Source organism: Pomacea canaliculata, linkage group LG1, assembly GCF_003073045.1.
Source record: "Pomacea canaliculata isolate SZHN2017 linkage group LG1, ASM307304v1, whole genome shotgun sequence".
NCBI classification, from domain to species: domain Eukaryota; kingdom Metazoa; phylum Mollusca; class Gastropoda; order Architaenioglossa; family Ampullariidae; genus Pomacea; species Pomacea canaliculata.
In genome coordinates this window covers 33,582,476-33,605,623 of record NC_037590.1, presented here as the reverse complement: position 1 = coordinate 33,605,623, position 23,148 = coordinate 33,582,476, and the positions used below count along the sequence as shown (strand labels likewise).

The 23,148-nt window shown below is 41.5% G+C and overlaps 1 protein-coding gene across 8 annotated transcripts in view; it reads left to right on the top strand.

Annotated features, from left to right (window-relative positions):
* The window catches only part of LOC112560375 (short transient receptor potential channel 3-like), a 127,735-nt gene that overhangs the window by 89,503 nt on the left and 15,084 nt on the right, over positions 1-23,148 (top strand). For 3 of the 8 annotated variants that reach the window (XM_025232248.1, XM_025232258.1, XM_025232233.1), the window contains 10 exons: positions 3,333-3,986; positions 12,060-12,227; positions 12,743-12,905; positions 15,596-15,877; positions 16,640-16,796; positions 17,642-17,766; positions 18,924-19,108; positions 19,505-19,623; positions 21,128-21,288; positions 22,678-22,764. In XM_025232248.1, coding sequence (XP_025088033.1) covers positions 3,333-3,986; positions 12,060-12,227; positions 12,743-12,905; positions 15,596-15,877; positions 16,640-16,796; positions 17,642-17,766; positions 18,924-19,108; positions 19,505-19,623; positions 21,128-21,288; positions 22,678-22,764 — 2,101 coding nt within the window. Of the gene's footprint in view, positions 1-296; positions 827-3,332; positions 3,987-12,059; positions 12,228-12,742; positions 12,911-15,595; positions 15,878-16,639; positions 16,797-17,641; positions 17,767-18,923; positions 19,109-19,504; positions 19,624-20,214; positions 20,307-21,127; positions 21,289-22,677; positions 22,765-23,148 lie in introns of those variants that run through there. The other 5 variants (XM_025232203.1, XM_025232219.1, XM_025232212.1 and 2 more) reach the window with 5 other exon arrangements.

The window sequence follows — 23,148 nt, the reverse complement described above, 5'->3', positions numbered from 1 at the left end:
GGTATCCGTCGTGCAGCAGCTCGCCGCCTCTAATATTCCAACCAATAAATCGACGAACATTTAAATGAGCTTTGGACATGATGGTTAAGTGCGCTGACATGACCGCAAATGCTCATCTCTCAACTCCACTCGCTCCGCGGCACTGCATTTCGTCAAGTGAAAAGAAGTTCCTTCCAAGCACTTGAGACATACCCTTGCAAGGTGGAACGATCTGGACGCTTTCACCTGTTGTGTTTGTGGGATTCTTTTAACTCCCATTTTCCTTTTTTCTTTGGAGGCTTCCTTCGACTGGCGAAAGTCCCAAGTTGCATATTTTGCTTTAAATTTAATTCTGAGCTACACACAAAAAAAATGGAAAAGAAAGAATTTTCAAGAACTATCACGTGACGGCTGGTCAGGGTTCATAGTTCATCAGCGAGGTTAGAACAAAAGGGTGCAGCGTCAGCATGTCTCCAGACCGTCGTCGAGTGCGCGCGACTCTCTGGCCATGACGATGGGGTCAAACAAGGACTTCCGCTGCCAACCTGCCCTCGCTCACCTCCTACAGGTCGCTACTCGCCAGGCCATGCACACTTCTCAAGTGCAAGGACCCCATCGCATCCAGACCGTCTTCTCTGGCGACTCCCACTGGTACGGTCCCACCACCAAGTATTTGCCGGTCGACCCAGAAGAGGACTCGTTCATCAGCTCTGAAGGAGACATTTCCTTGCTCCAAGAGGGATACCACGAGAAGGAACACTCAGTCCTCTTCAAGGATCTTGTGCTGCGTTCTGGTTATGCTCAATGCTCGGAAAAGCAGATTCTTCTGGGCAAAATCTTTGAACAGGTATGACTGTCTTAAGTCTGTGCACTTCGAGAACAAATAGAGACCAGGTTCATCTAGTGTAGTTGTTACAGGTAATGTCTCTGGGGTAGGGTGTTCGTAGATGGAAAATAGATATGTTTTAATGTTGTAGTTTGGCCGAGATGAACTTAAAGGATAACCTAAGTACGAAATTTTTTCTTAAAATAATAATTATAAATAAATAAAAATATGAGTACATAATTATGCTTTCATAAATAATAAATAAGCCTTCAAACATCCGCATTCTCGCCTGCCACTAGGACAGCAGGAAAAAAATACTTTCCTATATTGTAGAGTTTTGTTGCACACAAGTAGTATTTGTAACAGTGAGAGTGGCTCAGTTTAGCAAGTTTAAAGCGAATTCACTGAACAAACCTGATAGTAAATCTTCTCCAGAGAAAACTTTAATGGGGAACAATCACGGTCATTGCAGTCTACGTTGTAGTATTATTATTATTGATTCTCTGTTACTAAGTGGACGCATTTGAGAAAATTTCTCTACCTGTATTATTGGTAATAAAATATAAACACGTTTAAATTGTTTCCATTCATCCCTTCCTGTTTTCTAGACAAATCCAGGTGTCATTGAGAGATAAAAACATCAATATAATATTTCTCATGCCTCTTTGTCATAAAATATCAACGGAGTATGTTTTGTAATACTTTATTTTCTATTTCCAGCGATTTTTGCTGATCGCTCGTGTTGTCCTTTAAGAGTCATTGCATTATGCGGCTAAAAGAAAGTTGGAAGCAACGAAGAGCAACTCATTATAGTCTTCTTCAGGCTCTTCTAGTCTCGCTCCTCAGGCTTCATCTAATCTTTTGATGTAAACCCGTGAAAGAACTTTGTTTTGCGTGTGAAACAGGGCAATAACACTTGGTGAAGACGCGGCAATAACACTTCAGTAAATTGTGCGAATGTAGCTGAGTGTAAACACAGCAATAACACTTACATTGTCAGGGTGTAGTTGTGTGTGAAACATGGCAATAACACTGAAACAATTGTAAATCAGTTGTGCTTGGCTGTGTAATGAGTACTGAGTACTACTCATTGAATATTATTTAGTGAGTACTGTGTACTGAGTACTATTGCTTTTGTGTGTACTATACACTGTGAACACAATATCATTTTATCCTTTAAGAAAGTTATCAGGTGATGAAATGGTGCAGATGGGGATAGCTCTTTACTTTGAAGATTTCCTCTCCCCTACTTTGTGTGTATGTGTGCTCGCGTGCATGCAATTATCTGGCATGCAACCTGTACCCATCGCCTATAAAAATTAAAATTTGTCAAAGTTTCGGAAAGAAACTTGTGTTTGGCAGCTCCATTCCACTCTTAAAAATCCTGTAAAGCTTAATCTATAATTTGTTCTCCTTTTTTAAATTTGAGCGCAGTATCCTTCTGTTTAAAAAAAACCGCCCTGACTTTGGTATCAAACTTAACCATTTGACATATCTATCCGTGAACATGGTTACCCTATTAGCGAAATATAAACAAAGGAAAATACATTTTTGATAGCAAATGTTTGTAGTTTTAGTCTTAAAATTTATCGGACAGATTTAAATCTCACTATCTGACTAATGTGAACCATCCTCGGCCAAGATTTTTTGTAACTCTTTTGGGAGACCTCTACGTTTTATTTCCTTTTCTAAATTTATTGTAACTTTCTTCTGTCTCTCGTCCCTCTGTTTATGATCCATTGTTTCTAAAGCAATGTTTTCTTTGCTGTGTTGAGATTCGATCACTGTTCTTTATCTAGTATGTGATGTGAAAGTGAGACAACATTCTCTTCGTTTCTGACACACCTTTGCTCTTTCCCTGGGTCTGAGAAGTGACCAAGCTTGCTAATGGACAAGTGACCCCAGTTTGGCCGGAGCTCAAACGTACTTGTCCGTGGAGACAGTCATACACGCACGCGTGAAATGTCAGATGTATTATGGGATGCCTAGCGAGGGTTCCAGGGTGGCGCACTTTAGCGAATGAAAGATGTATTGACCGCTCTTCTCATAGAAACTCAGAGGTTGTCCAGCCTCTCTTGTGACAGACACAGTCTCGTCCACTCTTTCACTCACTTATTCATTCCCTCGTTCATATTCACCCACATTGTATAAATATAGATATTAATAAACACACACATTGATTTAAATACAGTAAAAATATAAAGTATTCACAAGTTGTTACACACAACCATCAATTGCCATTATGCTACTATCACCGTCATTGTGGAATTGTCATAATGTTTTCCCTTTCATTGTGCTATTATCACTTTTGCTGTGTTATTTTCATTGTCATTTGTCATTGTCCTTTCGATGATGTCTTTGTTGCGATGCTATTTTTATACTATTCATGCCATTGTCAAATCGTTCTTGCCGGTGAAGTATATCGCCTCATCCTGTATATAAATGATGAATATGAATACCGGTCCTGTAACCAGCGCTGTGATTGGCTAGAATTAATCCAGTCGTTACCTAATTTTCTGGCGTGCAGCTGACTGACGAAGAGCGGGTCTTCCTGAACGCAGCCTACCTGGGCGATGTGGGCATCGTGCGACAGTCACTGGAAGAGAGCGCAGAGTCAAGCCTCAGTGTCAACTGCGTGGACTACATGGGGCGCAACGCCCTGCACCTCGCCATCGACTCGGAGAAGCTGGACATCATCGAGATCCTCCTCGACAACCTCAGCTTCAACTGCATCGAGGAGGCGCTGCTGCATGCCATCAGCAAGGGCGCCACCAAGATCGTCAAGATCATCATCGAACATCCCAACTTCATGGCCGGAGAGGACCGCCTGCGGCGCATGGGCGGTGGCGAGGCCTTCTTCCGCACGGAAGAGAAGAGTCAGTTCCCGCCGGACATTACGCCGCTCATCCTGGCCGCCCACTACAACAACCACGAGATCATCCAGATGTTCCTGTCCCGCAACCACACCATCGAGAAGCCGCATCCCATCTCGTGCAAGTGCAGTGACTGCGTCACCAAGCAGAACTATGACTCGTTGAAACGCTCGCGCTCCAGGCTCAACGCCTACCGGGCGCTGGCCAGTCCAGCCTACATGGCGCTGTCCAGCCCGGACCCCATCATGACCACCTTTGAGCTGCGCCAGGAGATGATGAAGCTGGCCGAGGTCGAGAAGGAGTTCAAGGTGAGTTCAGGTGAGAGGAGGAGAGGAGGAGCACCATGATTTTGCCTGTGTGCGTGAATGCGTTTGTCTGTGTGCTCGCGCGCCTGTTTGTCTCTCTATCTTATCCTGTTTTTTTTCTCCTCTTCCGGCTTATGATTCTCTTAGTCTTTCTTTTCTTTCTTGTCTTTCTTCTTTATTTCTTGTTGTTGAATCTCATTTACACACAGGTTTTGTAGCAAACATATTTATTTTTAAAATACTATCGCTTATAGCATACCAGCAAAGTCTGTTACATCAATGGCCGATATAACTTGTACCCACCTACATCAACATGACTTAGTTTCATTGAAAAGTAATCTAGTAAACAATGTACTATGTTTAAATATTTAACGGATTTAAGTATTTATTCAACCCATTTAATTCAGCAGGACCATCCAAAAAGAAAACAACAATTTCGGAGTAATTACATTGATTAATTTTGACGAACGTTTACATTTTGGTTCAGGAAAACAATTAAAACCGGATTCTGTATGAAAACCTTACGAAAGAGATGATTGGACATTTGTCTGTATCTCTTTCCCCCTTTTTTTCCTTATCTAATGATGATTTACAGTGATTTCATCGAGCTCACCCACTGAGCTCAAGGATATACCAATACATGCTTCGTGATGGCTGCAGTGATATCTGCGACCACACAGCTCTCTAGAGCTTCTGGGTAATTGCCTCTCTCCATACCAACAATTCCTGTCGGCACCTCAGTATGATCAATAGTCTGTGTATTTATCCAAAGCTTCTTAATACGTCTCTGCTCTCCAGTCACAATTACTTTAAGGCAAGCCCCTTTCAATGTGCAGACAACTATGTCATTACTGTAGCAAAGGAGGGAGCTTCTCTCGCTGTTTTTGTTATCGATCTCATCCTCGACACTTACATCTCTCGCAACAAAAAAAAAAGAGAGAATACTGCCTTTAAGATGAAGAATATTCCTCTGCCGCCCAATGATATTTTATTCGTGCTGATGGAGGGACGTTCAAACAGAACTGACCCATGTTCGGTGAGTAAAATTCACTCGGTGTCAAAGGTTGAGAAAAGTGAAAGACATTTTTTTAAAATCCCAAAGCTTCGGAATTTTCACATTCCGGGGTAAAAATTTTTTTTTCTTTTTTTCTTTTTTTTTTCCTGTTGTCCAAAGCACGTTTCTTCTTCCGCATTTTTAGCAAGTGAGAACCATTGCAACATTTCATTCGTTTTATTATGTTTTTTCCACGTGATTCTTTTTTCACCAGTCGCGATGAATTTGTCTTGCCCAGGACCCAATCTTAAAAAAGGGCAAAAGCAGTCTGAAAATCATCCTGAAAGGTTAATATTTCTGTAGCGGTCAAAATTCTCAATTATTTGTTAGAGTCGGAGATGAAAGTGATTTCGTTTGATTTCACAATGGTATTCCATCTATCAACATGATTCGTTGAAAGGTTGATACTAGATTTCAAATAGGTAAATCATACACGCATTTTTTTTTTTTTTGTGCTGCAATCAAATGTAAGTAAACTTCCATTTAAACCTAATCATAAAACATTACCTGGACCTTGTTTTTAATTTACTTTATTTTATTATTTCACCGAAAAACATGCAGAATACACACAAATGCCACATTATATATATTTGATTTATTTTATTTACATGACTTGTGCTGATTAATTTTTATTGACAAGAAATTATAAGATGACATGACCCTCTGGACATTGACATCTGTACTAACATTAATAACATTCGGAAAATTGCAATGACCACAAAAGTGTCCAGTCGCCGCGAAAAGTGGAGAGCACCTGTGAGGACAAAAACATCTTTGTGGTTTTAGACCACTGATGATTTACTGCTTGAAGTTTGATCCTTCAAATATTCCTTTTTGTTAAAAGAGTAATATTTACCATAATTATTTATTATTATAAATAATTTATTTTACCATGAGTAAATTGTAAAAAGCAGGATAATGTAATATTGTAATAGGATTCTTTTTTCCGTCCTGCACGAGGGGAGGCACGAAACTCCACTTTGACCGTGTGAAGTCCTTGCAAGGGGGCCGCTGCCGGAAAATAAAGTTTGTTGTGCAATGTAGTGCCAGTCATAGCTACCACACCAGGCTGAGACTAGAAATAACAGTATTACACTATGCGTGGGGAGCAGGTGCTTGCCACCTCTCTAGGCACTCATAAATGTTCACTTAGCTGATTGCTTCATATCGCCCTGTCTTGAGGGGTGAGTAGGTTCTTCATGGAAATACCAGCTCCCTCCCTTCATGTTTACAGGCCAGTTCCTCCTCTGTTCAACTCTGCATCGACCCCCTTACAAGGTATCCTAAAGGATTGTCATGGGGTGTCGTGACAGGTCACATTTCCGAACGAGACCAGCTTCCGCTGCTTGAATGTTGCGCGAAGGGATTCGTAATAGCTTAGGTATCTATGGTTCCTACAAAGTCAGTATGTCTGTGTTCCCTGCCCGACATTTGGAGCAGCCTGCTCGGGCACTCCTCTGTGGCTTCGGCATTGGTTCTTGGTCCAGTTTGTCCCTTACTTGATGTTGCAGTTCCCTGTTTTATATTTGGAAGCTGCTTTGGAGTTCCTTTTTCTCTCTTTCTTCAAGCTCTCTTCTGGTTACAGATATCTTGGATGTCATTCGTGACCCTGGATCAAATCGTCTCGAGAATGTCACGTTGCCGCCCGAGATTTCGTGTGGTGATGGAGGATATCTGGCTTTGTGGAGATTCTGGAAGTCTTAAGCCTTATTCGTTGGTCTTGCTGACCAATTTACTTACCGTTCCTACCCACTGTTGGTCGGCGTCTGAGCCGATCTTGGCGTTCCAGTCAACAAGTACGATCAAACTATTCTACCTCTACCATTTATATTTTCCAAGATTACCTACAAGACAGTAAGACTATTAACTCATGACTAAGGAAGATGAAATTTTTGTAGAGGGAATTATGTTATGCAAGTAGCCTCAAAACTATTCCATATGCAGAATGAGGTAGAGTACGATGATCTGAATCACTAGATAAGTCACTTTCAACTAAACTTTCAACAACCACACACAACTCAGCACAGCCAAAAGGAATACCTACATGGGGACATAACAGTTTTAAGTACGCCTTCAAATAAAGCACAGACCACAATCAAGCAGCCATTGCCAGCCAAAAGTCTCTAGACATCATTCGGTGCATTAACTCCCTTTATGCTGTAAGGCATCGGTGATGAAGGGGCTGGGAGTGGGTGGAGGAAGAATGGACCGATAAAGCATGGCAAAGACCAGGTCGTTACCTCGAATGTTCCTCCAGACGTCCAGCTCAATCTGGCGGTTTTAAATTTAGACGAAGGAGTCTGAGGAGCCTTGTCTGTCTCCCTGCAGCAGTACCAGCAGCATAATCCGCTCTGCCCTGTCTGAACTACCTACCGACCGGTCCCACAGCTACGAGCTGTCACTTCTTTGTTGCCTTCGTGTGTCAATACACAGCCCGCAGTCTCCTCTGGGCATTTCAATTCACGTATAGAACTCGGTGGTCACCAGCGAAGACTCTTGCATGGACATACGGTAACAGCTTTGTGCTGACAGAACGATGTATTAAAGGTCTACCAGAATGCTTTCTTCTTCAACTGACTGAGCTGAGCTCAGTTCAAGAGGTTATTCTCAACATCCGAGGGTATAGCCCCTTCGCAAAATATCTTCTTGCTCCATGTACCTCAAAAGGTCCGAACCGACAAAGGGTCAGGCAATGACCATAGATATTGTAAAGTAGAATATACCCCCAGCGATATTCCTAGGCTGAGGACATAGTAGACCTATATTTTCAGTAAGAAGTGTTAAAACTGTAAATGAACTACAACCCTACTCGTATTTCGAACTCTACACCCCCTCCTCAGACACGCACTGCCTTTAAAGGTCAACAACAGTCCTCTCTCGTTTTCTCTCTCACACACACTGAGTAAAAACAAACGGTAGTTCGTTCTGAACTTTTACTTTCTTATTTAATATCCAGAAGTGTGGCGGATGTATAAGAACGTTTTGATGATTACAAACGTTTTCCTGAGTCCAATGTCTGACCGCTAGAGGGAGCTGCTTGCAGTCCCTGGTCGGCGCCTGACAAGTTTCCAGAGCTTGTACCAGACGGCGTGTGTTGGTGAGATTCATTGCTCTGCCAATGACAATTTACGATGGCAGTCACCTTCCCACAGACAAGTCACTCATGCCGCTATTTAGTGCCAGTGACCGCGACTACAAACAGCAGACGTGACCTGATTTGTGTGTGTGTGTGTGTGTGAGAAAGAGAGAGATTTATGATTTATGCTACTTGCAAACCGCGAGCATGGAACGAACTGAGAGACCCGGATTTGATTTTTTGCTTGTTTTTGGTATGGACTTTTACGACATATGCGCCCACATCTTTTAATTTTGTCTTTTGCGGTATCCAATGAAAACTCAGTAGTTAAAACTTCTGGAAAGGAGTCTGGCGATTGGTCTCAGTGGAGTTGCTATCGCGTAGTTCGTACAGCGAGTGATCTTCAATGCGAATGTTGCAGGTTCGTTTTTCTAAATGGTTATTTCATTTATTTTCTTTGATAATACCCGATTTGTTTTGGTTGGTATTACCACTTTTTTATGCTGTTTTCAGAAGCGTGTGCGTGACGGGAATGAGGCTGAGATGTGTGTGTGTGTTTGTGATTGTTAGTTTTAACATGTCTGTCCTCTTCTGCTCAAACCGCTGTTAGCGAGAGCGCATGCGTGCTCATAGCTAGTGCTTGAGAGTGAGTTCAATGAGGATTTTTAAAAAATTTTTTATTTACGTGTAATTAATTTGAGCGAAACCAAGAAACCAGAGACAGAAAGAAGAAGAAAAAACAACTTTTAGGAAATCATCACGGGATAATTCTCCAATTCCCGTTATCTCACACAAGTAAGGCGGCTAAATCATTTTACTGTATTCATCACTGGATGCAAACGTGCACCGCGGACACCAAATGTTCAGGACAGAATCTGAACAACAGAAGAGAGCACACGGAGGAAGAAGGAACACCTTGATCACGGGGTGGGTGGAAAGCCCCTCATTTCATCAGCCTGATAAACCGCCCACACTACCTGCCCTTCACTTCTGTGCAAGATGTGTGGCTGCTGATTGTAAATCAAAGCTTGTGCGACTTCCGCTACAGAAAAGAGGGTTTCAAATGTTTTCCTGTTTTCATGCACTCGTGCTCTCTCTCTCTCTCTCTCTCTCTTTCTCTCCCTCCCCTTCGTGTCTTTCCCTCTCATGTAGTGTTTTGTTAGTCGCAAGGTTCCAGGTCTTAGGTATCCTTAATCACAATTTAGTTTCCTGGATCGGATCTGTATTTCAGTACATAGTTTTTTAAAGTTTATGTGAAATATTTATCTGGATGTAGCTGTCTGGGGGCTTCATTACCTTCAAATTCTTCCTCATTCATCGGAACTAACAGAAATATCAGAATAACATACAAAACGTGCATGCACGCCTTCATTCATTTATCCACTCACACGAGTGCGCTTAAAACCATTCTCCTCTTCCCACCCCATGTCCCCCAGGAATATAACTCCCATAAATCATCTCTGCGCGTTAAAATTCAGTGGAAGTCAAACTGCGGAGAAAATAGCAATCGCTTTAAAAGCTCGTCATGTCAAGTGCTTGTCTGTTGTGAGCGGTGTTCACAGTAGAGGATGTTCATAGTGTCGCTACCACGCCTCTCAGCTTAGTGAGAGCTTGATACCCTTCTCCCTCACCCTCCATGGGAAATCCCTCCTCAGAATATAAACCCAAAAATGTGGAGTTTTACACGCTTCCTTCACTCTTTCCCACTTTCGTTCTATAATGTAATCTTACTTTTGTGATATTGTGATATAATGTAATTGTAATTGATATTGTAATATAATGTGATATGATATTTATAAGCCTGCGTCTAGAGAAAAGGGGAGGCTACGCTCGAAAATAAAATAGTTCAGCAAACTTATCTGAAATATACTTTAAGCATTAGATAAAGAAAAACACAATTTAAAGTGTTAATTAGGTAAGATTTAATAAAATTATCTTTGCATCGACGTAAAAGAAAAGACACCAGATAGTGTTTGTTTTCTTGAATCTAATGTTTAAAATATATTTTCTGTTATGCAGAGGGTAATTTTATTTCATTAATACTTTCAATTGTATTTTCTTTATTATGATTAAAGCTATTAAAAGTGTCTTTTCTTTTAAGTAGATACAAGGGTTGGTCGTGATGATTGTGCTAAGATGGATTATTTTGTTTTGTCGTACTTTGTTGAGTTTTTTTTACTACTGTTTAATATTTTTTTCTCCTTAGTTATTTTTCTTTTATCTTCAGGATAAACAGGATAGAAAAAAAATCTTCCACAAAGAACTTGCTTCATGATCTTTTAACATGCACGCCCTATTACCTCCCTTGTCATGTTGCTGGTGGGAGGCAGAAAACGTCAAACACAAACGATTTGACATCCAGAGATAATCAGACAGGAACTGACCCTCCCGGGCATGAATCTTCAACACAAAAACTAACCCCTACCCCCCAAGAGGCCTGTGAAAAGCTCGACTTAAAAGATCCCCTCCCGCGCTCTCCCAAGAAAGAAAACAGAATAATCATGCAGCCCTCGTGTCGCCACAAGTTTACATCGAGCACCCGGCGAGTGGTGAGTCCGAGGGGCGGAGGGAGAGGAAAGCCTCGTCATCTTAGATGCCTGTGACGTAATGGTGCAGACGATCTTTTCCCACGATATCCCTCCCCGAGGACGTGGACGCCGCTGGCCATTACCTCCACTTTATTGGAAAAGCAGGAAGGGCGCCAGTCTGACGCTGCTTGTCTTAATCACCACAACTAGCCTCCGTGTTAACACCGGGATTTTTGTAGTGCAACAAGCGCCGCCATCCTCCCCTATCCTCCCAATCTTCCTGCAAAACGATATCACGGAAGTGTGATAGAGGGAGGCATGTCTGGATTGTAAATGTAAGATTTGAAAATAGCTCTTTGATGCTTTCTCGCGTCGTGTCCGTTTGAAGAGAAAAGATGTAAATGCAAAGGAAGGAGAACAAAGCAGCGGCTAATGATAGATGCTGGTAAATGAACAGGAAGACTGAAGAGAGAGAGAGGAGAGAGAGAGAAGAGAGAGATGTAATAGAGAGAAGAAGACTAAGTGTTGATCAGTGTTGTGCATTATGAGCTCAACATGAGACATGGTCCCAACATGTACACAATAAATTGTTTGTATGTAAGGCTGTCCTCAAGTGATGTACAGACACAAGATTGCTTTTAGACAAAAAACTCATGCGTGCGCGTACACACACACATTAACATAACACACGCATTAACACAGTTTCCAGCTCTCTCTCTCTCTCTTTTACACAACACACTAATAGCAACAAACTCATTTAAAAAACATTTTCAGCCACACTCGCCCTGAGAATCTCCTCCTCCTGTGTACATACCGATGTAAGCACTTCCGTTCTTTAAAAGCATCTTGATACACTGCCGATATCAAAGGGAGATCAGGGAAAGGTGCGGACGGAACTTGAGAAAATCATGGGATGATTCTGGGCGATTCGCCATTTTTTTCAGATCTTTCACCTTCTACTCTTGGTTAGTTGTTTGGCTTAATTAGTAGGGAAGTGCTTCCTTCTTGAAAGGGAAAAGAAATGGGGAGGAAACCGGAGTACCCAAGAAAAAATCCCCCGAGTAGGTGTCACACTCAATTTCCCGAGACGAGATCCGAACCCTGAGCCTCTGACTGCAGTGGTGACATCTTGGCTACTTGTACGTGTCCCTTGCATGTTCTCTGGGCAAGTCAGCATGAAATGTGAAATGTGACGAAACAAAATATGCACACTCACATACACACTCACATATACACTCACACATACACACTCACACACACTCACATACAACTCACATACAACTCACATACACATTTCAACACAGTGCAACTCAGGACACGCACTTCACGTGGACACACCACCACAACTTCAACAACCACACATTGCAGTGGTATATACACGCGCCTGAAGTTACTGATGGTCATGCTTGGTGTGGCAGAGCGAGTACCTGGGGATGGTGGAGCAGTGCATGAACTTCGCCTGCGAGCTGATGGACCTCTGTCGGGGGACACAGGAAGTGGAGGCTGTTCTCAGTGAGAGCGGGGAGGCAGCTGAGCGAGACCCCCTGGCCAGGCTGAAAATGGCCATCCGCTATGAAGAGAAAAAGGTAATAGTCCCTGGTCATCTTGGTTTTTTATTATTATTATTATTATTATTATTATTATTATTATTATTATATTATTATTATTATTATTATTATTATTATTATTATTATTTATTATTAGTTTCTTCCTCCCCTCTCCGTCTACATCCTCTGCGCTGCCAACAATTTTTCAAATGCTTCTGACCTTTTTGTACTCACCCTTCAAAACGGATCCTAAACGGTCTTGTTATCTAGTCTCATTAAATTATAGAGGAGAACTATTATGAGAAACAATGTGAAACGAATTGATGTCAACAGTTATTCTCTCTTTTTGTCCTAACCCCTTTCTTTTTATTATTCTCCGCAAGTAATAACTAGAATATGAGCACGATTGGAAAGGATAAGACTTTCACTTAAGTGACCGAGATTTCTCTCTCGATAACACGTATTTGTTTATTTTCTGTTTTATGGCTGTAAATAATTTTTTTAAATCTTTCAAGTCAATAAACTGACGAACATTTTTCTTCTTCTTCTGCTAGTTTGTCGCTCATCCTAACTGCCAGCAGCACATGACCAGCATCTGGTACGGGTCAGAGATGGGGTTCCTGCAGTCGCTGAACGGACTGATGCAGCTCATCTATCTTTTCCTCTTCATCCCAGTTATCCCCTTCCTCTGCGTCAGCTACGTTTTCGTGCCAAGTGGTAAGGTAATGCCTTCTCTTTGAAACTTTCTTAAGCGTACCTTTGGCCCTTGTTTTCGCTCAGGTCGGCAAACCGCTGCAACCAACAATATCGTTTTTCTGTTGCGCAGTGTAAACATACTAACATAAGATCTGTGTGTCTGAGCACTTACAAAAATAATGCGATTTTCTTTTAAAGCACGGGAGTTTTGTGGTGTGGAGGTTGTGAGATGGAGTGAGGGAGAGAGTAATGGGAATCAAACCTATGCATTCACCCTCTCTGTCTCTCTTACTCACATGTGCTTGTGTGCGTGTATGTTTGTGTGTATGACTTTGAATAACCAGGACAGAAAGTCGATCAACTCATTTCTCCTGGCAAGGTGTCTAGCCTGCAGGCAAACAAGAAACCGAATGTTTCGAGATTAAACCTGGTCAGAAGAAGTTCGGGCAATAAGGATAGATGAAGCAAAGAAGGAGGCAGAGAGGTAGCTTACTCTGGAAGCTGGTACAAGCATTTCCCAAGGGAGGGGAAGAGGTAGAGAGAGCATAAAGTTACTCTGGAGTTGTGTAAACGCCATCAAACAAAAGCTGTTAAAAACACGAGCAGGTTGTCGCCCTCTTTAGTCAGACCCTTTGTCGTAAATTAGAAGCCGGGTGCGTTTACCCAGCACCGCTTTGATTTTCCTTCTTTTCTCCGGCTTCTGAGGCTAAACATGAGGAGGATGAGAGCACCGACGGTTTGCAGTTGCAAATGACGCTGGTGGTGGTACCCGTGTCGATGTTTACTCCTGCATCTGTACTACATCGCCCCCCCCCCCAGTCCCGCTCCTCCACCCCGGGTAGCTGGGGACCCTGTGTAGGTGGATGTGTGAGAATCGATGATTACCTTCATTCGTTTGCATCAATCTGTCTGTGATGTTCTTTACCTTCATTCTGTCTCAAGCTTGAGGTGTGTGTTTACCTTCTTTACCTTAGGTATGTCTTTGGATCCTTTTTTTAGGTCTGTCTACGAACGTTTTGCGCTTAGGTCTATGGCTTTTGTGTTCTTTACTTTGTCCTAAGTTTCAGAAGCATCTTTATGGCGTTCTCTAGCTGAGGTACACTTTGAGTATATTCTCTATCGGAGGTACATTTTGTATATGTCTACGTCCATCTCTAGATGCCTGGCTTCTCTGACGTTCTTTAGCTTGGATCTGCCTTTGACCATCTTTGGTAACATCATTGACTGAATGAATTTATGAGACTTCCAGTTTCTTCTTCTAGTGGACTTCCAACATAAAGTAGCGCACAACACACACACACAAAGCATGTGAAAATGTAAGGAAGGACTTCTAACGATCGTCTTTAACTTCTTGCTGTGCTATTTCTAATAGTTCAAAACGCTTCCAAAACCAAAGTCCTTTACACGACGAAACTGCCAGAACTTCTTTTAAAAAAAAAACCCAGAGGTTATTTTCGAAAAACTTTTCTCCAGGACGTCAAGTTATTTACTTAGCGGGACAATTTGACCTGGATTGCCGCAAACGAGCAGGAAAAAAAAATATTCTGGAAACAGACGATGATCACCAGGAGAGTGAACAGGGCCGCTAAGTCGCAATCGTTGTCTCTCGCATGTAGAGTTATTCATCAGACCTGCCAAGCTCCCTCCCCATTCTTGACATCACCAGGGCCAGCCATGCACTGGAACTAACCTCGTATTGAGCCAGGGAAGCATTTTTACTGACGATTTTGTGCGCACGCGCGCACACACACAAACATGGGATAGAGGCTTTAGAGGGGTTGTCTCGCTATCTGTCGGATTTGATTTTTCAAGTTGTCTCTACCACAGATGAGTTTTCAGTGCATTTCCCGAGTTCACGAAATACAATACTCAATTAACGTTCTAAACAATCGTTTAAACGTGTAAAATCTTTGTTGCCTAAATGGACGCATAACTTTTTAAAGCTGCACTAAAAAAAATGATTATCTGATGTTGCTTCTGGTGTTTGTTTTTTACTTATTAATTTATTTTATGTACATTTTCAACCGGTGTCTCTTACATATTTATTGACGGTGGTTTGCTAAGCGCTGAAAATCGAGTGTTTTTATATCGGCGTTCACAAATTTGCATTAAAGCAGGATAATGAAATCATGATTCAAATTAAGTCAACAATTGTCTAGAAGCTTCTTCTCTTTGTTCTGATGTGAGACTCTTCCTCCGTCAAAAGCTGGTTTTACACAAGTTCATATAAAATAAATATTAAATTCTAAATTAAAACAGAAGCCCGAGATTTTATACAAAAACTTTTTTAATGTTTAATCACTTGCAGAAAAAATATTACGGATATCTACATCTTATAAAAATAAAATCGATGCATATGACAACTATCAAACAAATGTTTTGATGTTTTTGGTAAGAGTAGTAATGAGAATAATAAAAAATATATATCAGGTTAGTGAATCAAATGCTAACACGTCTAAAATCGAAAGCCTCTCCCCTGTGATCTCGAGATAGCGTTTGATCAGAGGTTTTCCTCCTTGAAGACTGCAAGTGTAAGAAATCCAAATAAAACTTATTTTAACATTAAAAACAAAACAAAATCAATGTAAACATCCCCTCTAAAAATAAAAACATCAATCCTATTTTCTACAAGGGAGAGAAATCATTAAGGCTTGTAGTGCGTTGTTAAAGGGCAGGTAACTCTTTGAACGGATGCGCGACTTCCTGCACAGTGGTGTTTGTGCATGCGCAGATCGGTGCCATCATGCGCTGCCCCGTCACCAAGTTCATCACGCATACGACGTCACACATGTGCTTCCTGGTGCTACTGGCCGCCGCCACCTTCCGCATCACCGAGAGTGACGTCACCCTGACGGACACCAGCGAGCTGCACGACGCGCGCTACGCTTCGCTGGAGATCGAGGAGAAGGTGCAGAGCCTGCTGAAGGAGACGCTACGGCCGGCCAGCACACTCATCACCCATGTACAGATCTGCATCGTTTTCTGGATACTCGGTCAGTGGCGGTGGGGGTGGAGTGAGTGGGGCTGTGGGGACAGGTTGTCGGGTGCAAGATGTCGCTAGACTACAGCTCTCGCTTTCTTCTTCTTGCTTTCTTGCTGTTTGTTTCTTTTTTTGTTTTGTTTTGTTTTTGTTTTTTTTGTTGTTTTTTATTGGTTCTTCTCTTCTTTCCTTTTTGTCTTTTAATCGGTTATTCTTTATTTCTCTCATTTTTGTTGTCTTTCTTTCATTTTTTAAATTTATTTCATTAATTTCTTTTGTTCTTTCTTTAATCTGCCATTTCTTTCTAACATTTATTCATTTACTTCTTTCTGACATTCATTTCCTTTTTTCTGACATTCATTCATTTTTTTTCGTTCATTGTTTCTTACACTTATTCAATTTTTCTTTCATTGTTTCTTTATTCGTTTCTTTCTTTCTTGTCTTTACTTTTTTTCTTCCTTTCGCTCTTTATTTTTCGTGTGACTATGTTAATTAGACGTATTTCTAATTTGTTTTCTTTTTATAACAGGAAGTTGTATTTTAAACATCTCCAAGATGTCAAGATAACACTAGCTATTGTCTTCTTCCAAACAGTTACAAAACTGAAAGGAGTAAACAAACACTGCACGTGACATGCCCTGCAACTCTCTACATTTAACTGCATGATACTCTTCGTGAATGTTCTCAAGTCAAAAACAAAAGAGAACTCTGATGGTGCGATAATCAAATGTTTGTTTTTCTCGCACAGTTGTAATGATTTGATTGGTTTCTACAGGTTTGCTATGGATAGAGTGCAAGCAGATTTATAACTCAGGGGCACGCAGCTATATCACGGATTACTACAACACCATGGACTTCGGGGTGTTGTCCATGTACCTGTCTTCCTACGTCCTCCGGTTTTTCACTGAATACAAAGTGTCGGAGGCTGACAGGTAAGGATCGTTCCCTCTTTTTTTTTTTTTTTTTTTTTTTTTTTGCTGTTGGTGTTCTTTCCTTCATTATCGCCTCCTATCTTTATTTCCTTCTGTTATCCGCCCTTCATTATTTTGTTATCAGCTCTTCTTTTATTCTTTCTTTAATTTATTCTTCGCGTTTTTCCTTTCGTTTTCTATTTTTCTGTAGCAGAATTTAACATTTTCGGTTAAAATCGTTCAAGTTGATTGCTTCCAGAACGGTCTTCGCTGAGATTCTTTGTTAACCCCAGGATAAACTTCAGATCTGGGTGAAGAAGGTCGGGTACTATTGCAAGTTGAGGTCGTCGACATTTACAATCGCCCACGCCTTCAATACTTTCCTATGACTGGCTTGACAAAGACCATGGCTTGGGGCACAGCTTCAAAGCGTCGGTCCAATCATGGACGGAGGTCTGGGTCACACGACCGAACACAATAGAGAAACCAGCGAAGACATCATTGAAAGAGATGGTTTCTATAGTTACGTTGGACATTATGCTGCAGATTACTACCCACTATCGGTCTCGGGGTCGGAGAGGATGTGTCAGGCGGGATAGTAGAGAAGGAGTTACTGATGAACGGCAATCACTCGGTGAGAGTGCATGGCCGCTGAGGCAAGGGAAGGCATTCACAGACATTGGCATTTCCACATAAACGGTATCTTTAACGTCCTCCGGTCTGAACACAAGAGGGGGAAAATATTCAGAGCCAAATGGAGTCTAGTTTGTTTCTTACAGTCGTTAGAAATGCCTGAAGCATTTGTTTGCAAAAAATATCATGTTTCACATTATGAACAACACTCAATATTGTCATTTATTTTGCAGATTTTTTAACGGGACTTTTATGGCTCGAAAGTATCTGATGCAAGAAAATTACACTCTGTTTGATCTTCACATTGCGAGGATAAAGGAGAGCAGAAACTCCCCGCACCATTACTTCATGGAAGCTTGTAAGTATGTTTGTCGTCTCGTCCAAAAACACACACACAAATGCGCACACAGATAACTTTCAAAAGCACACGTTCAAACACGAGTTAACGAATGCAAATAATTTTCAAATCATATATTTTTTATTATTCCTGTAATGGGTAAAGGACAAAAAAAAAAACAAAAAAAAAACAACAAAAAAAACTCGTTAATGGGAATGAAAGAGAGAAAAAAAAAATAGCGCCTACAAAAGCGGGACGTTGGAGTGGCTATTGCGGGTGTGTTGCTCTCACCACCTGCTGTCTGGAAGTGGAAACGATAATGCATAAACGGACAGCAATGCAAAACGACAACTCAACAGCTCCCCCTTCAAAATGTTTCAAGCTTTCGAAATCGTCACAAATTCTCCGTTTGTAAAGCGGTTGAGTAAAAGGATTTTTTTTTTTTTTGTAATACTTGGACGTGCAGAACGTGCATCACTTTTCTTTCGTCTTACGATTTTCTTTGAAGCTTATCTTTAACAAAGACGACTTCGTTGGCTTCTTCGCTTAGTCACCGCTGGCATCTGGTTGTTTCCAAGCGGTTTGGTTTTGAAGAAGCGGAATGTGTGATAAGGCCAACCTGTGACGTACAATGTACACGTCACCGCTTCTGTTCTAATCCTCGCCTCAGCTCTCGACCCCTGCATCGGTTTTGTTGGCGATATTAAAAAATATGAAGTCTCGCATCTGTATGCCAACATTCATGGCTTTTGTTGAAGAAAGTGTGAACTTAAGATGTCTGTTGATGGTTTCGAAATCCAAAATGTTTCGAGTTCTCGAGGATGTAAGTCTTGTAGTAATGCTTTCAAGACGATGTGCTAAACATGATAAGAGAATAACAAAATTTTGAGAGAAATTTTGCGTACGAAAAACAAGTGTTGTGCGCTGCCTCAGTGTTTAGTTATAATTTACTGTGCTGTTAAGTCATTCACAGGATGGAAGTCTACACACTGACACACACACAGGTAACCCAACACCAAGGTTATGCAATCAAGAGACAGCACAAAGAGAGAAGAGGAGGAGAATGGGAGGAGAAAGAAAGAAAGAGGGATAGAGAATATGCTAGTATAATTATACATAGAGAGAGAGAGACGGAATGTCATGTAAAACTGTCCTTGCTCTTCTCGCTGCACGTGCAGCCCGGTTTCAGTGGGAACCTTATGACCCGGAAATCGTGTCTGACGCGCTGTTCGCCATCGCCAACGTCATCAGCTTCGCGCGCACCACGTGGCTGATGCCGGCCTTCGAGGTGCTGGGGCCGCTACAGATCTCACTGGGCCGCATGATCGGCGACATCACCCGCTTCATGGTGCTCTTCACGCTGGTCAGTCCTGCCCACCCCTCTCCATTCTTCTTCTCTATCACTTTTTTAAAACCTCATCTTGATTTTTTCCTTTCCTTCTTTCTTCTTCTTGTCCTTAATTACCCCCACTTATTCCTTCCTAATTTCGTCTGTCTTTCTTTCATTTTTTATATTTATATTTATATTTCACATATTTTGTAACCAAAGAAGTTAGTTCATAATATAACTCTTCTTCAAAGCATGAAACAACGATCTGATGATTGATTGGTTGATCGATGGATTGATTGATTGATAGGAACATCTCACATCTCATGTGAATGCATGCCAATGGCTGGTACCCCACACTGCAGTCAGTATTGCTAGAATTTCCGTTTCAGCAGGAATTGTTTTAAAATGATGACTGTAACACATTTGCAGGTGCTGTTTGCTTTTATGGTGGGTTTGCACAACCTGTACTGGTACTATGGCTCTCAAAAAGTCAAAATGGACCTCAATGGAACGTTGGTCTCCGTCCATGCAGCTAAAGCATTTCAAGGGTGAGTTGTCCTGACCCTCGGGTACCCAAACAATTCAAGGCGAGCTACATGGTGTTTAACTCTTGTGATTTATATTTATATTTATATTTATATAGAAAGGGGGAAGAAATTTCTTCTTCACAAAAACAATTCGTCCAAGTTTCAGATTTCTTTCAGTCCATAAAGCCAATAACCCTGGACTGCGTCTTTTCTAGTAATTGCTGTAAAGCATTATGATATTTATAAATGTATTGTGGGTTTCAGGGAAAACCTTCATTGGCGTCAACTCTGGATTTTCGTTAATTATTATGTAACCGGAAATACTACCTGTACATTTAATGAAACTCTAAATGATTTCTCTGACAAGACCACAGTTGCAACAGCTTCCTCAACGATGTTGTACCAGCCGTTGTAGATCGATTGTAGAAATTTTCAACATAAAAATTGAAATCTTTGACATGTTTGCGACATTTTTCACTCATAACAATAACCTTCCCCCCTCAGAAAAACTAACTCAGCATTCATCTTTGATCGCTTCGAAACACTCGTAGACATCGGTGTCGCGATGCCGCACTCTCTGAGGTTTCCATTGCTGCCCGTTTTGTCTGGCAGTCTCAAGCAGACCTTCTCCAGTCTCTTCTGGTCCATGTTCGGTCTGATCAGCATCAGTGACATCAGCGTGACGCATCCTAGTCCAGCCGGAGGTAAACTAGAAACCTTTCCCGTCCAACACCCCATCCCCGACCTCGCTTTTCTTTTTTTTTTTTTCTTTTTCTTTTTTTTTTTTTCAAATGTCCGCTATCCCTCCCTCTTTCCCCAAAGTTTTGTTCTCGAAATTTTGTCGTCTGTGTCTTCCTTTCGGGCCAGTCGCTTACTGTTGCTTCATTTATATACGTTAGATTCTTTATCTTTGGCGCCTTTGTTTGCTGTCGTTTTCCAGTCCTGTACTCGGGTTCTTATCGTGGCTAGTTTTCTTTTGAATTTTTAATTGCATACTCCTCCGATGCTTACTAGCTAATAGCTAGCAGCGGGTGTACCGACTGGAAGTCCGCATCGCAAGATATGTCAGATGATGTGTAAGCTTGTCTCCTTTATTTTGTTTGTTTCTCTCTGTAAAGTCTTCACGTTGGATCAACCGTGACAGCATTCGGCGGTTGGCAGTGTTTTGGAGAATTTCTGTGTTTATCAGAAGAAAAAAAAAGTCAGATTTTTTGTTTCTATGAATAAACTAACAACATGCTCTCGTATGTCTGGGGTGGGGAAGCCAACCCTCGACATTATAACGCCGTATTGTATTGTCGTCAACAAGAAACAAACCCTCGTCGCTTAGGACACTTCTATAAAAGAAACGCACACACACTGAGTGACCCCACACACAAAGGGCAGCTCGTGACCTACTCGCCATCTGAGTCTATCATTTAGCGTGATCTCTATCTTTCTCTCTCTCTCCTGTGTCCTCGGTGCTGGCCTGCGTGTGCGCTGCGCTCGTCCTTCCATCCGTCCATCCGTCCATCCGTCCTCCCAGCCTGCGGCAGACGTTCACCAGCCTGTTCTGGTCCATGTTCGGCCAGGTCAGTATCAGCGAAATCGCCGTCAAACATCCGCAACCGGACGGCAGCGTCAGCAGGCTTCCAGGCGGCGAACCAATTCTGCAGACCGCCAAGTCCGGCCTCGGAAGCCATGAAGGTGGGAACCAGTGAACAGTTCCAAATGGAAGTGAACATCATTTAGCAATCCCCCGACACCTCCCAACTCCCAAATTATACAATACTCAACTTTAAAACCAGAATACACCGTCCTAAAAATAAAATATCTACTGTTCCTACATCGGAATATTTACTGTTCTAAACCAGAATAATACCTGCAGGATAGTACATCTCTAAAACCATAAATAATTCTACTCTAGAACTATAATGATTACTCTGGAACAAATTTTATACTTCTCTGAAAGTAAGTTTAGTACTATTCCTATACCTATCGTTCCTCCGTGTCTCCATGATGTCACAAAAGTACCCGGATGGAGATAACAAGAAAGTCTGGCTATAATGTATAACCATAGGGAACAAAACCATATTATCTTGTATTTTTGTGTAATATATAACAGCTGATTATAACAACCGCCTGGTGTAATTTGGAGCTTGTGTAGCTTGGCTTTGTCATGGCTTCATCTCTTCTTCCTCATTTATCGTGCATGTCACGTGATGACTGTTTGAACTTCGCTGGCTTATCAAAAGCCATGAGACCAGGTCGTGGAAGTTCACCTGTTTGTTTTTTATATCTAGGTGTATGTGTATGGCTTTGCTGGACTTTACAGACCTATATACTTATCCTGCATGCCTCAGAGCTTCAGATTGTCTTTCCTTTTGCATGCTCGTGACATTGCTTGTCTCCCTTTGCACGGGAGTAACCTGGTTTAAAAAATATATATACATAACATATAATATCTTTGGCTTGAAGATAAATAATGTTTTGTTGTGGAAACTTCAAAAAGAACTGCAATCCATACTTTGATGCACAGACGATTTGGTGAAAGTATTTTCTAGATATAACATTTATCTTCTACATTTTAAAACCCTTTCACTGCCTTCAAAAATGTATTAGTTGATGGGTTTATTTTTCACATCGAAATGGGATTCACATTTAGCGAGTTAATGTTCTACAGATCTTTCACACTCGCTCTACAGAAACCAAATTTAATTTAAAAGAGGGGATATAGCGGAGGGTGGTGGTGGTGGTGGTGAAGGTGGTGAGGTGCTAGAGAAAAACAAAGGCGGCAAAAATCATTTCTTTGTTGGGCTTTCACTCAACATTAAGGTAACTTTTTTCTGGGGGAAAAGGGGAATAAATTTTGCTTTTCTCACCCATTATAGAGGAACTAAAAACTGTTGAACTCAAAAGCCTGTTGGACAATGAAGACAACGATGTGGTGTGAAGACTGATATTTATTTTTTTAAATGTCTGGAGCTAAATTTGCTAGTGCGGGTGAGGGCAGTGGAAGGTTGTCTAGCTTGAGTTTGGCACCGAGATGGTGCGTGTGTTGCACGTGCATGTAACTGTTGGCGGCCTGTCTGCCAGTCCGCCACTGTCTGGCACTGGACTGCGATCGCACCAAGATCTACTGTACGGAGGGCGGGGCACCCGGGGAGGACGCCACCAACGCAGGTAACGTCTTTGTCGGCCTTGTCTTTCACAGAAACGTCACTTTGACCTTTCAACTGGCATGCAGCTACACACTTACACATGCACCATGTTCACAACAAAATTACTTGATATCGTCGTGTCTTACCTCACTAAATGAGACCTTGAGCCAATGTTTTTTTTTTAATATGTATCTATATCCCCTTTTCTTATTTATTTTATTAATTTATTTAATTATTTTTTCTTTTATATTTCTGGAAATAGCTGATCAGAGTTAAATAAAGGGAAAAAAAAACATGCTCATGTCTGACTTATTGTAGTTAAGGGTAAGTAGACCGATGTCAAGTTGTGGTTTTGACTACCGTCGTCTATAAAGATCACATCCATATCGAAGGCTTTCTGCTGACG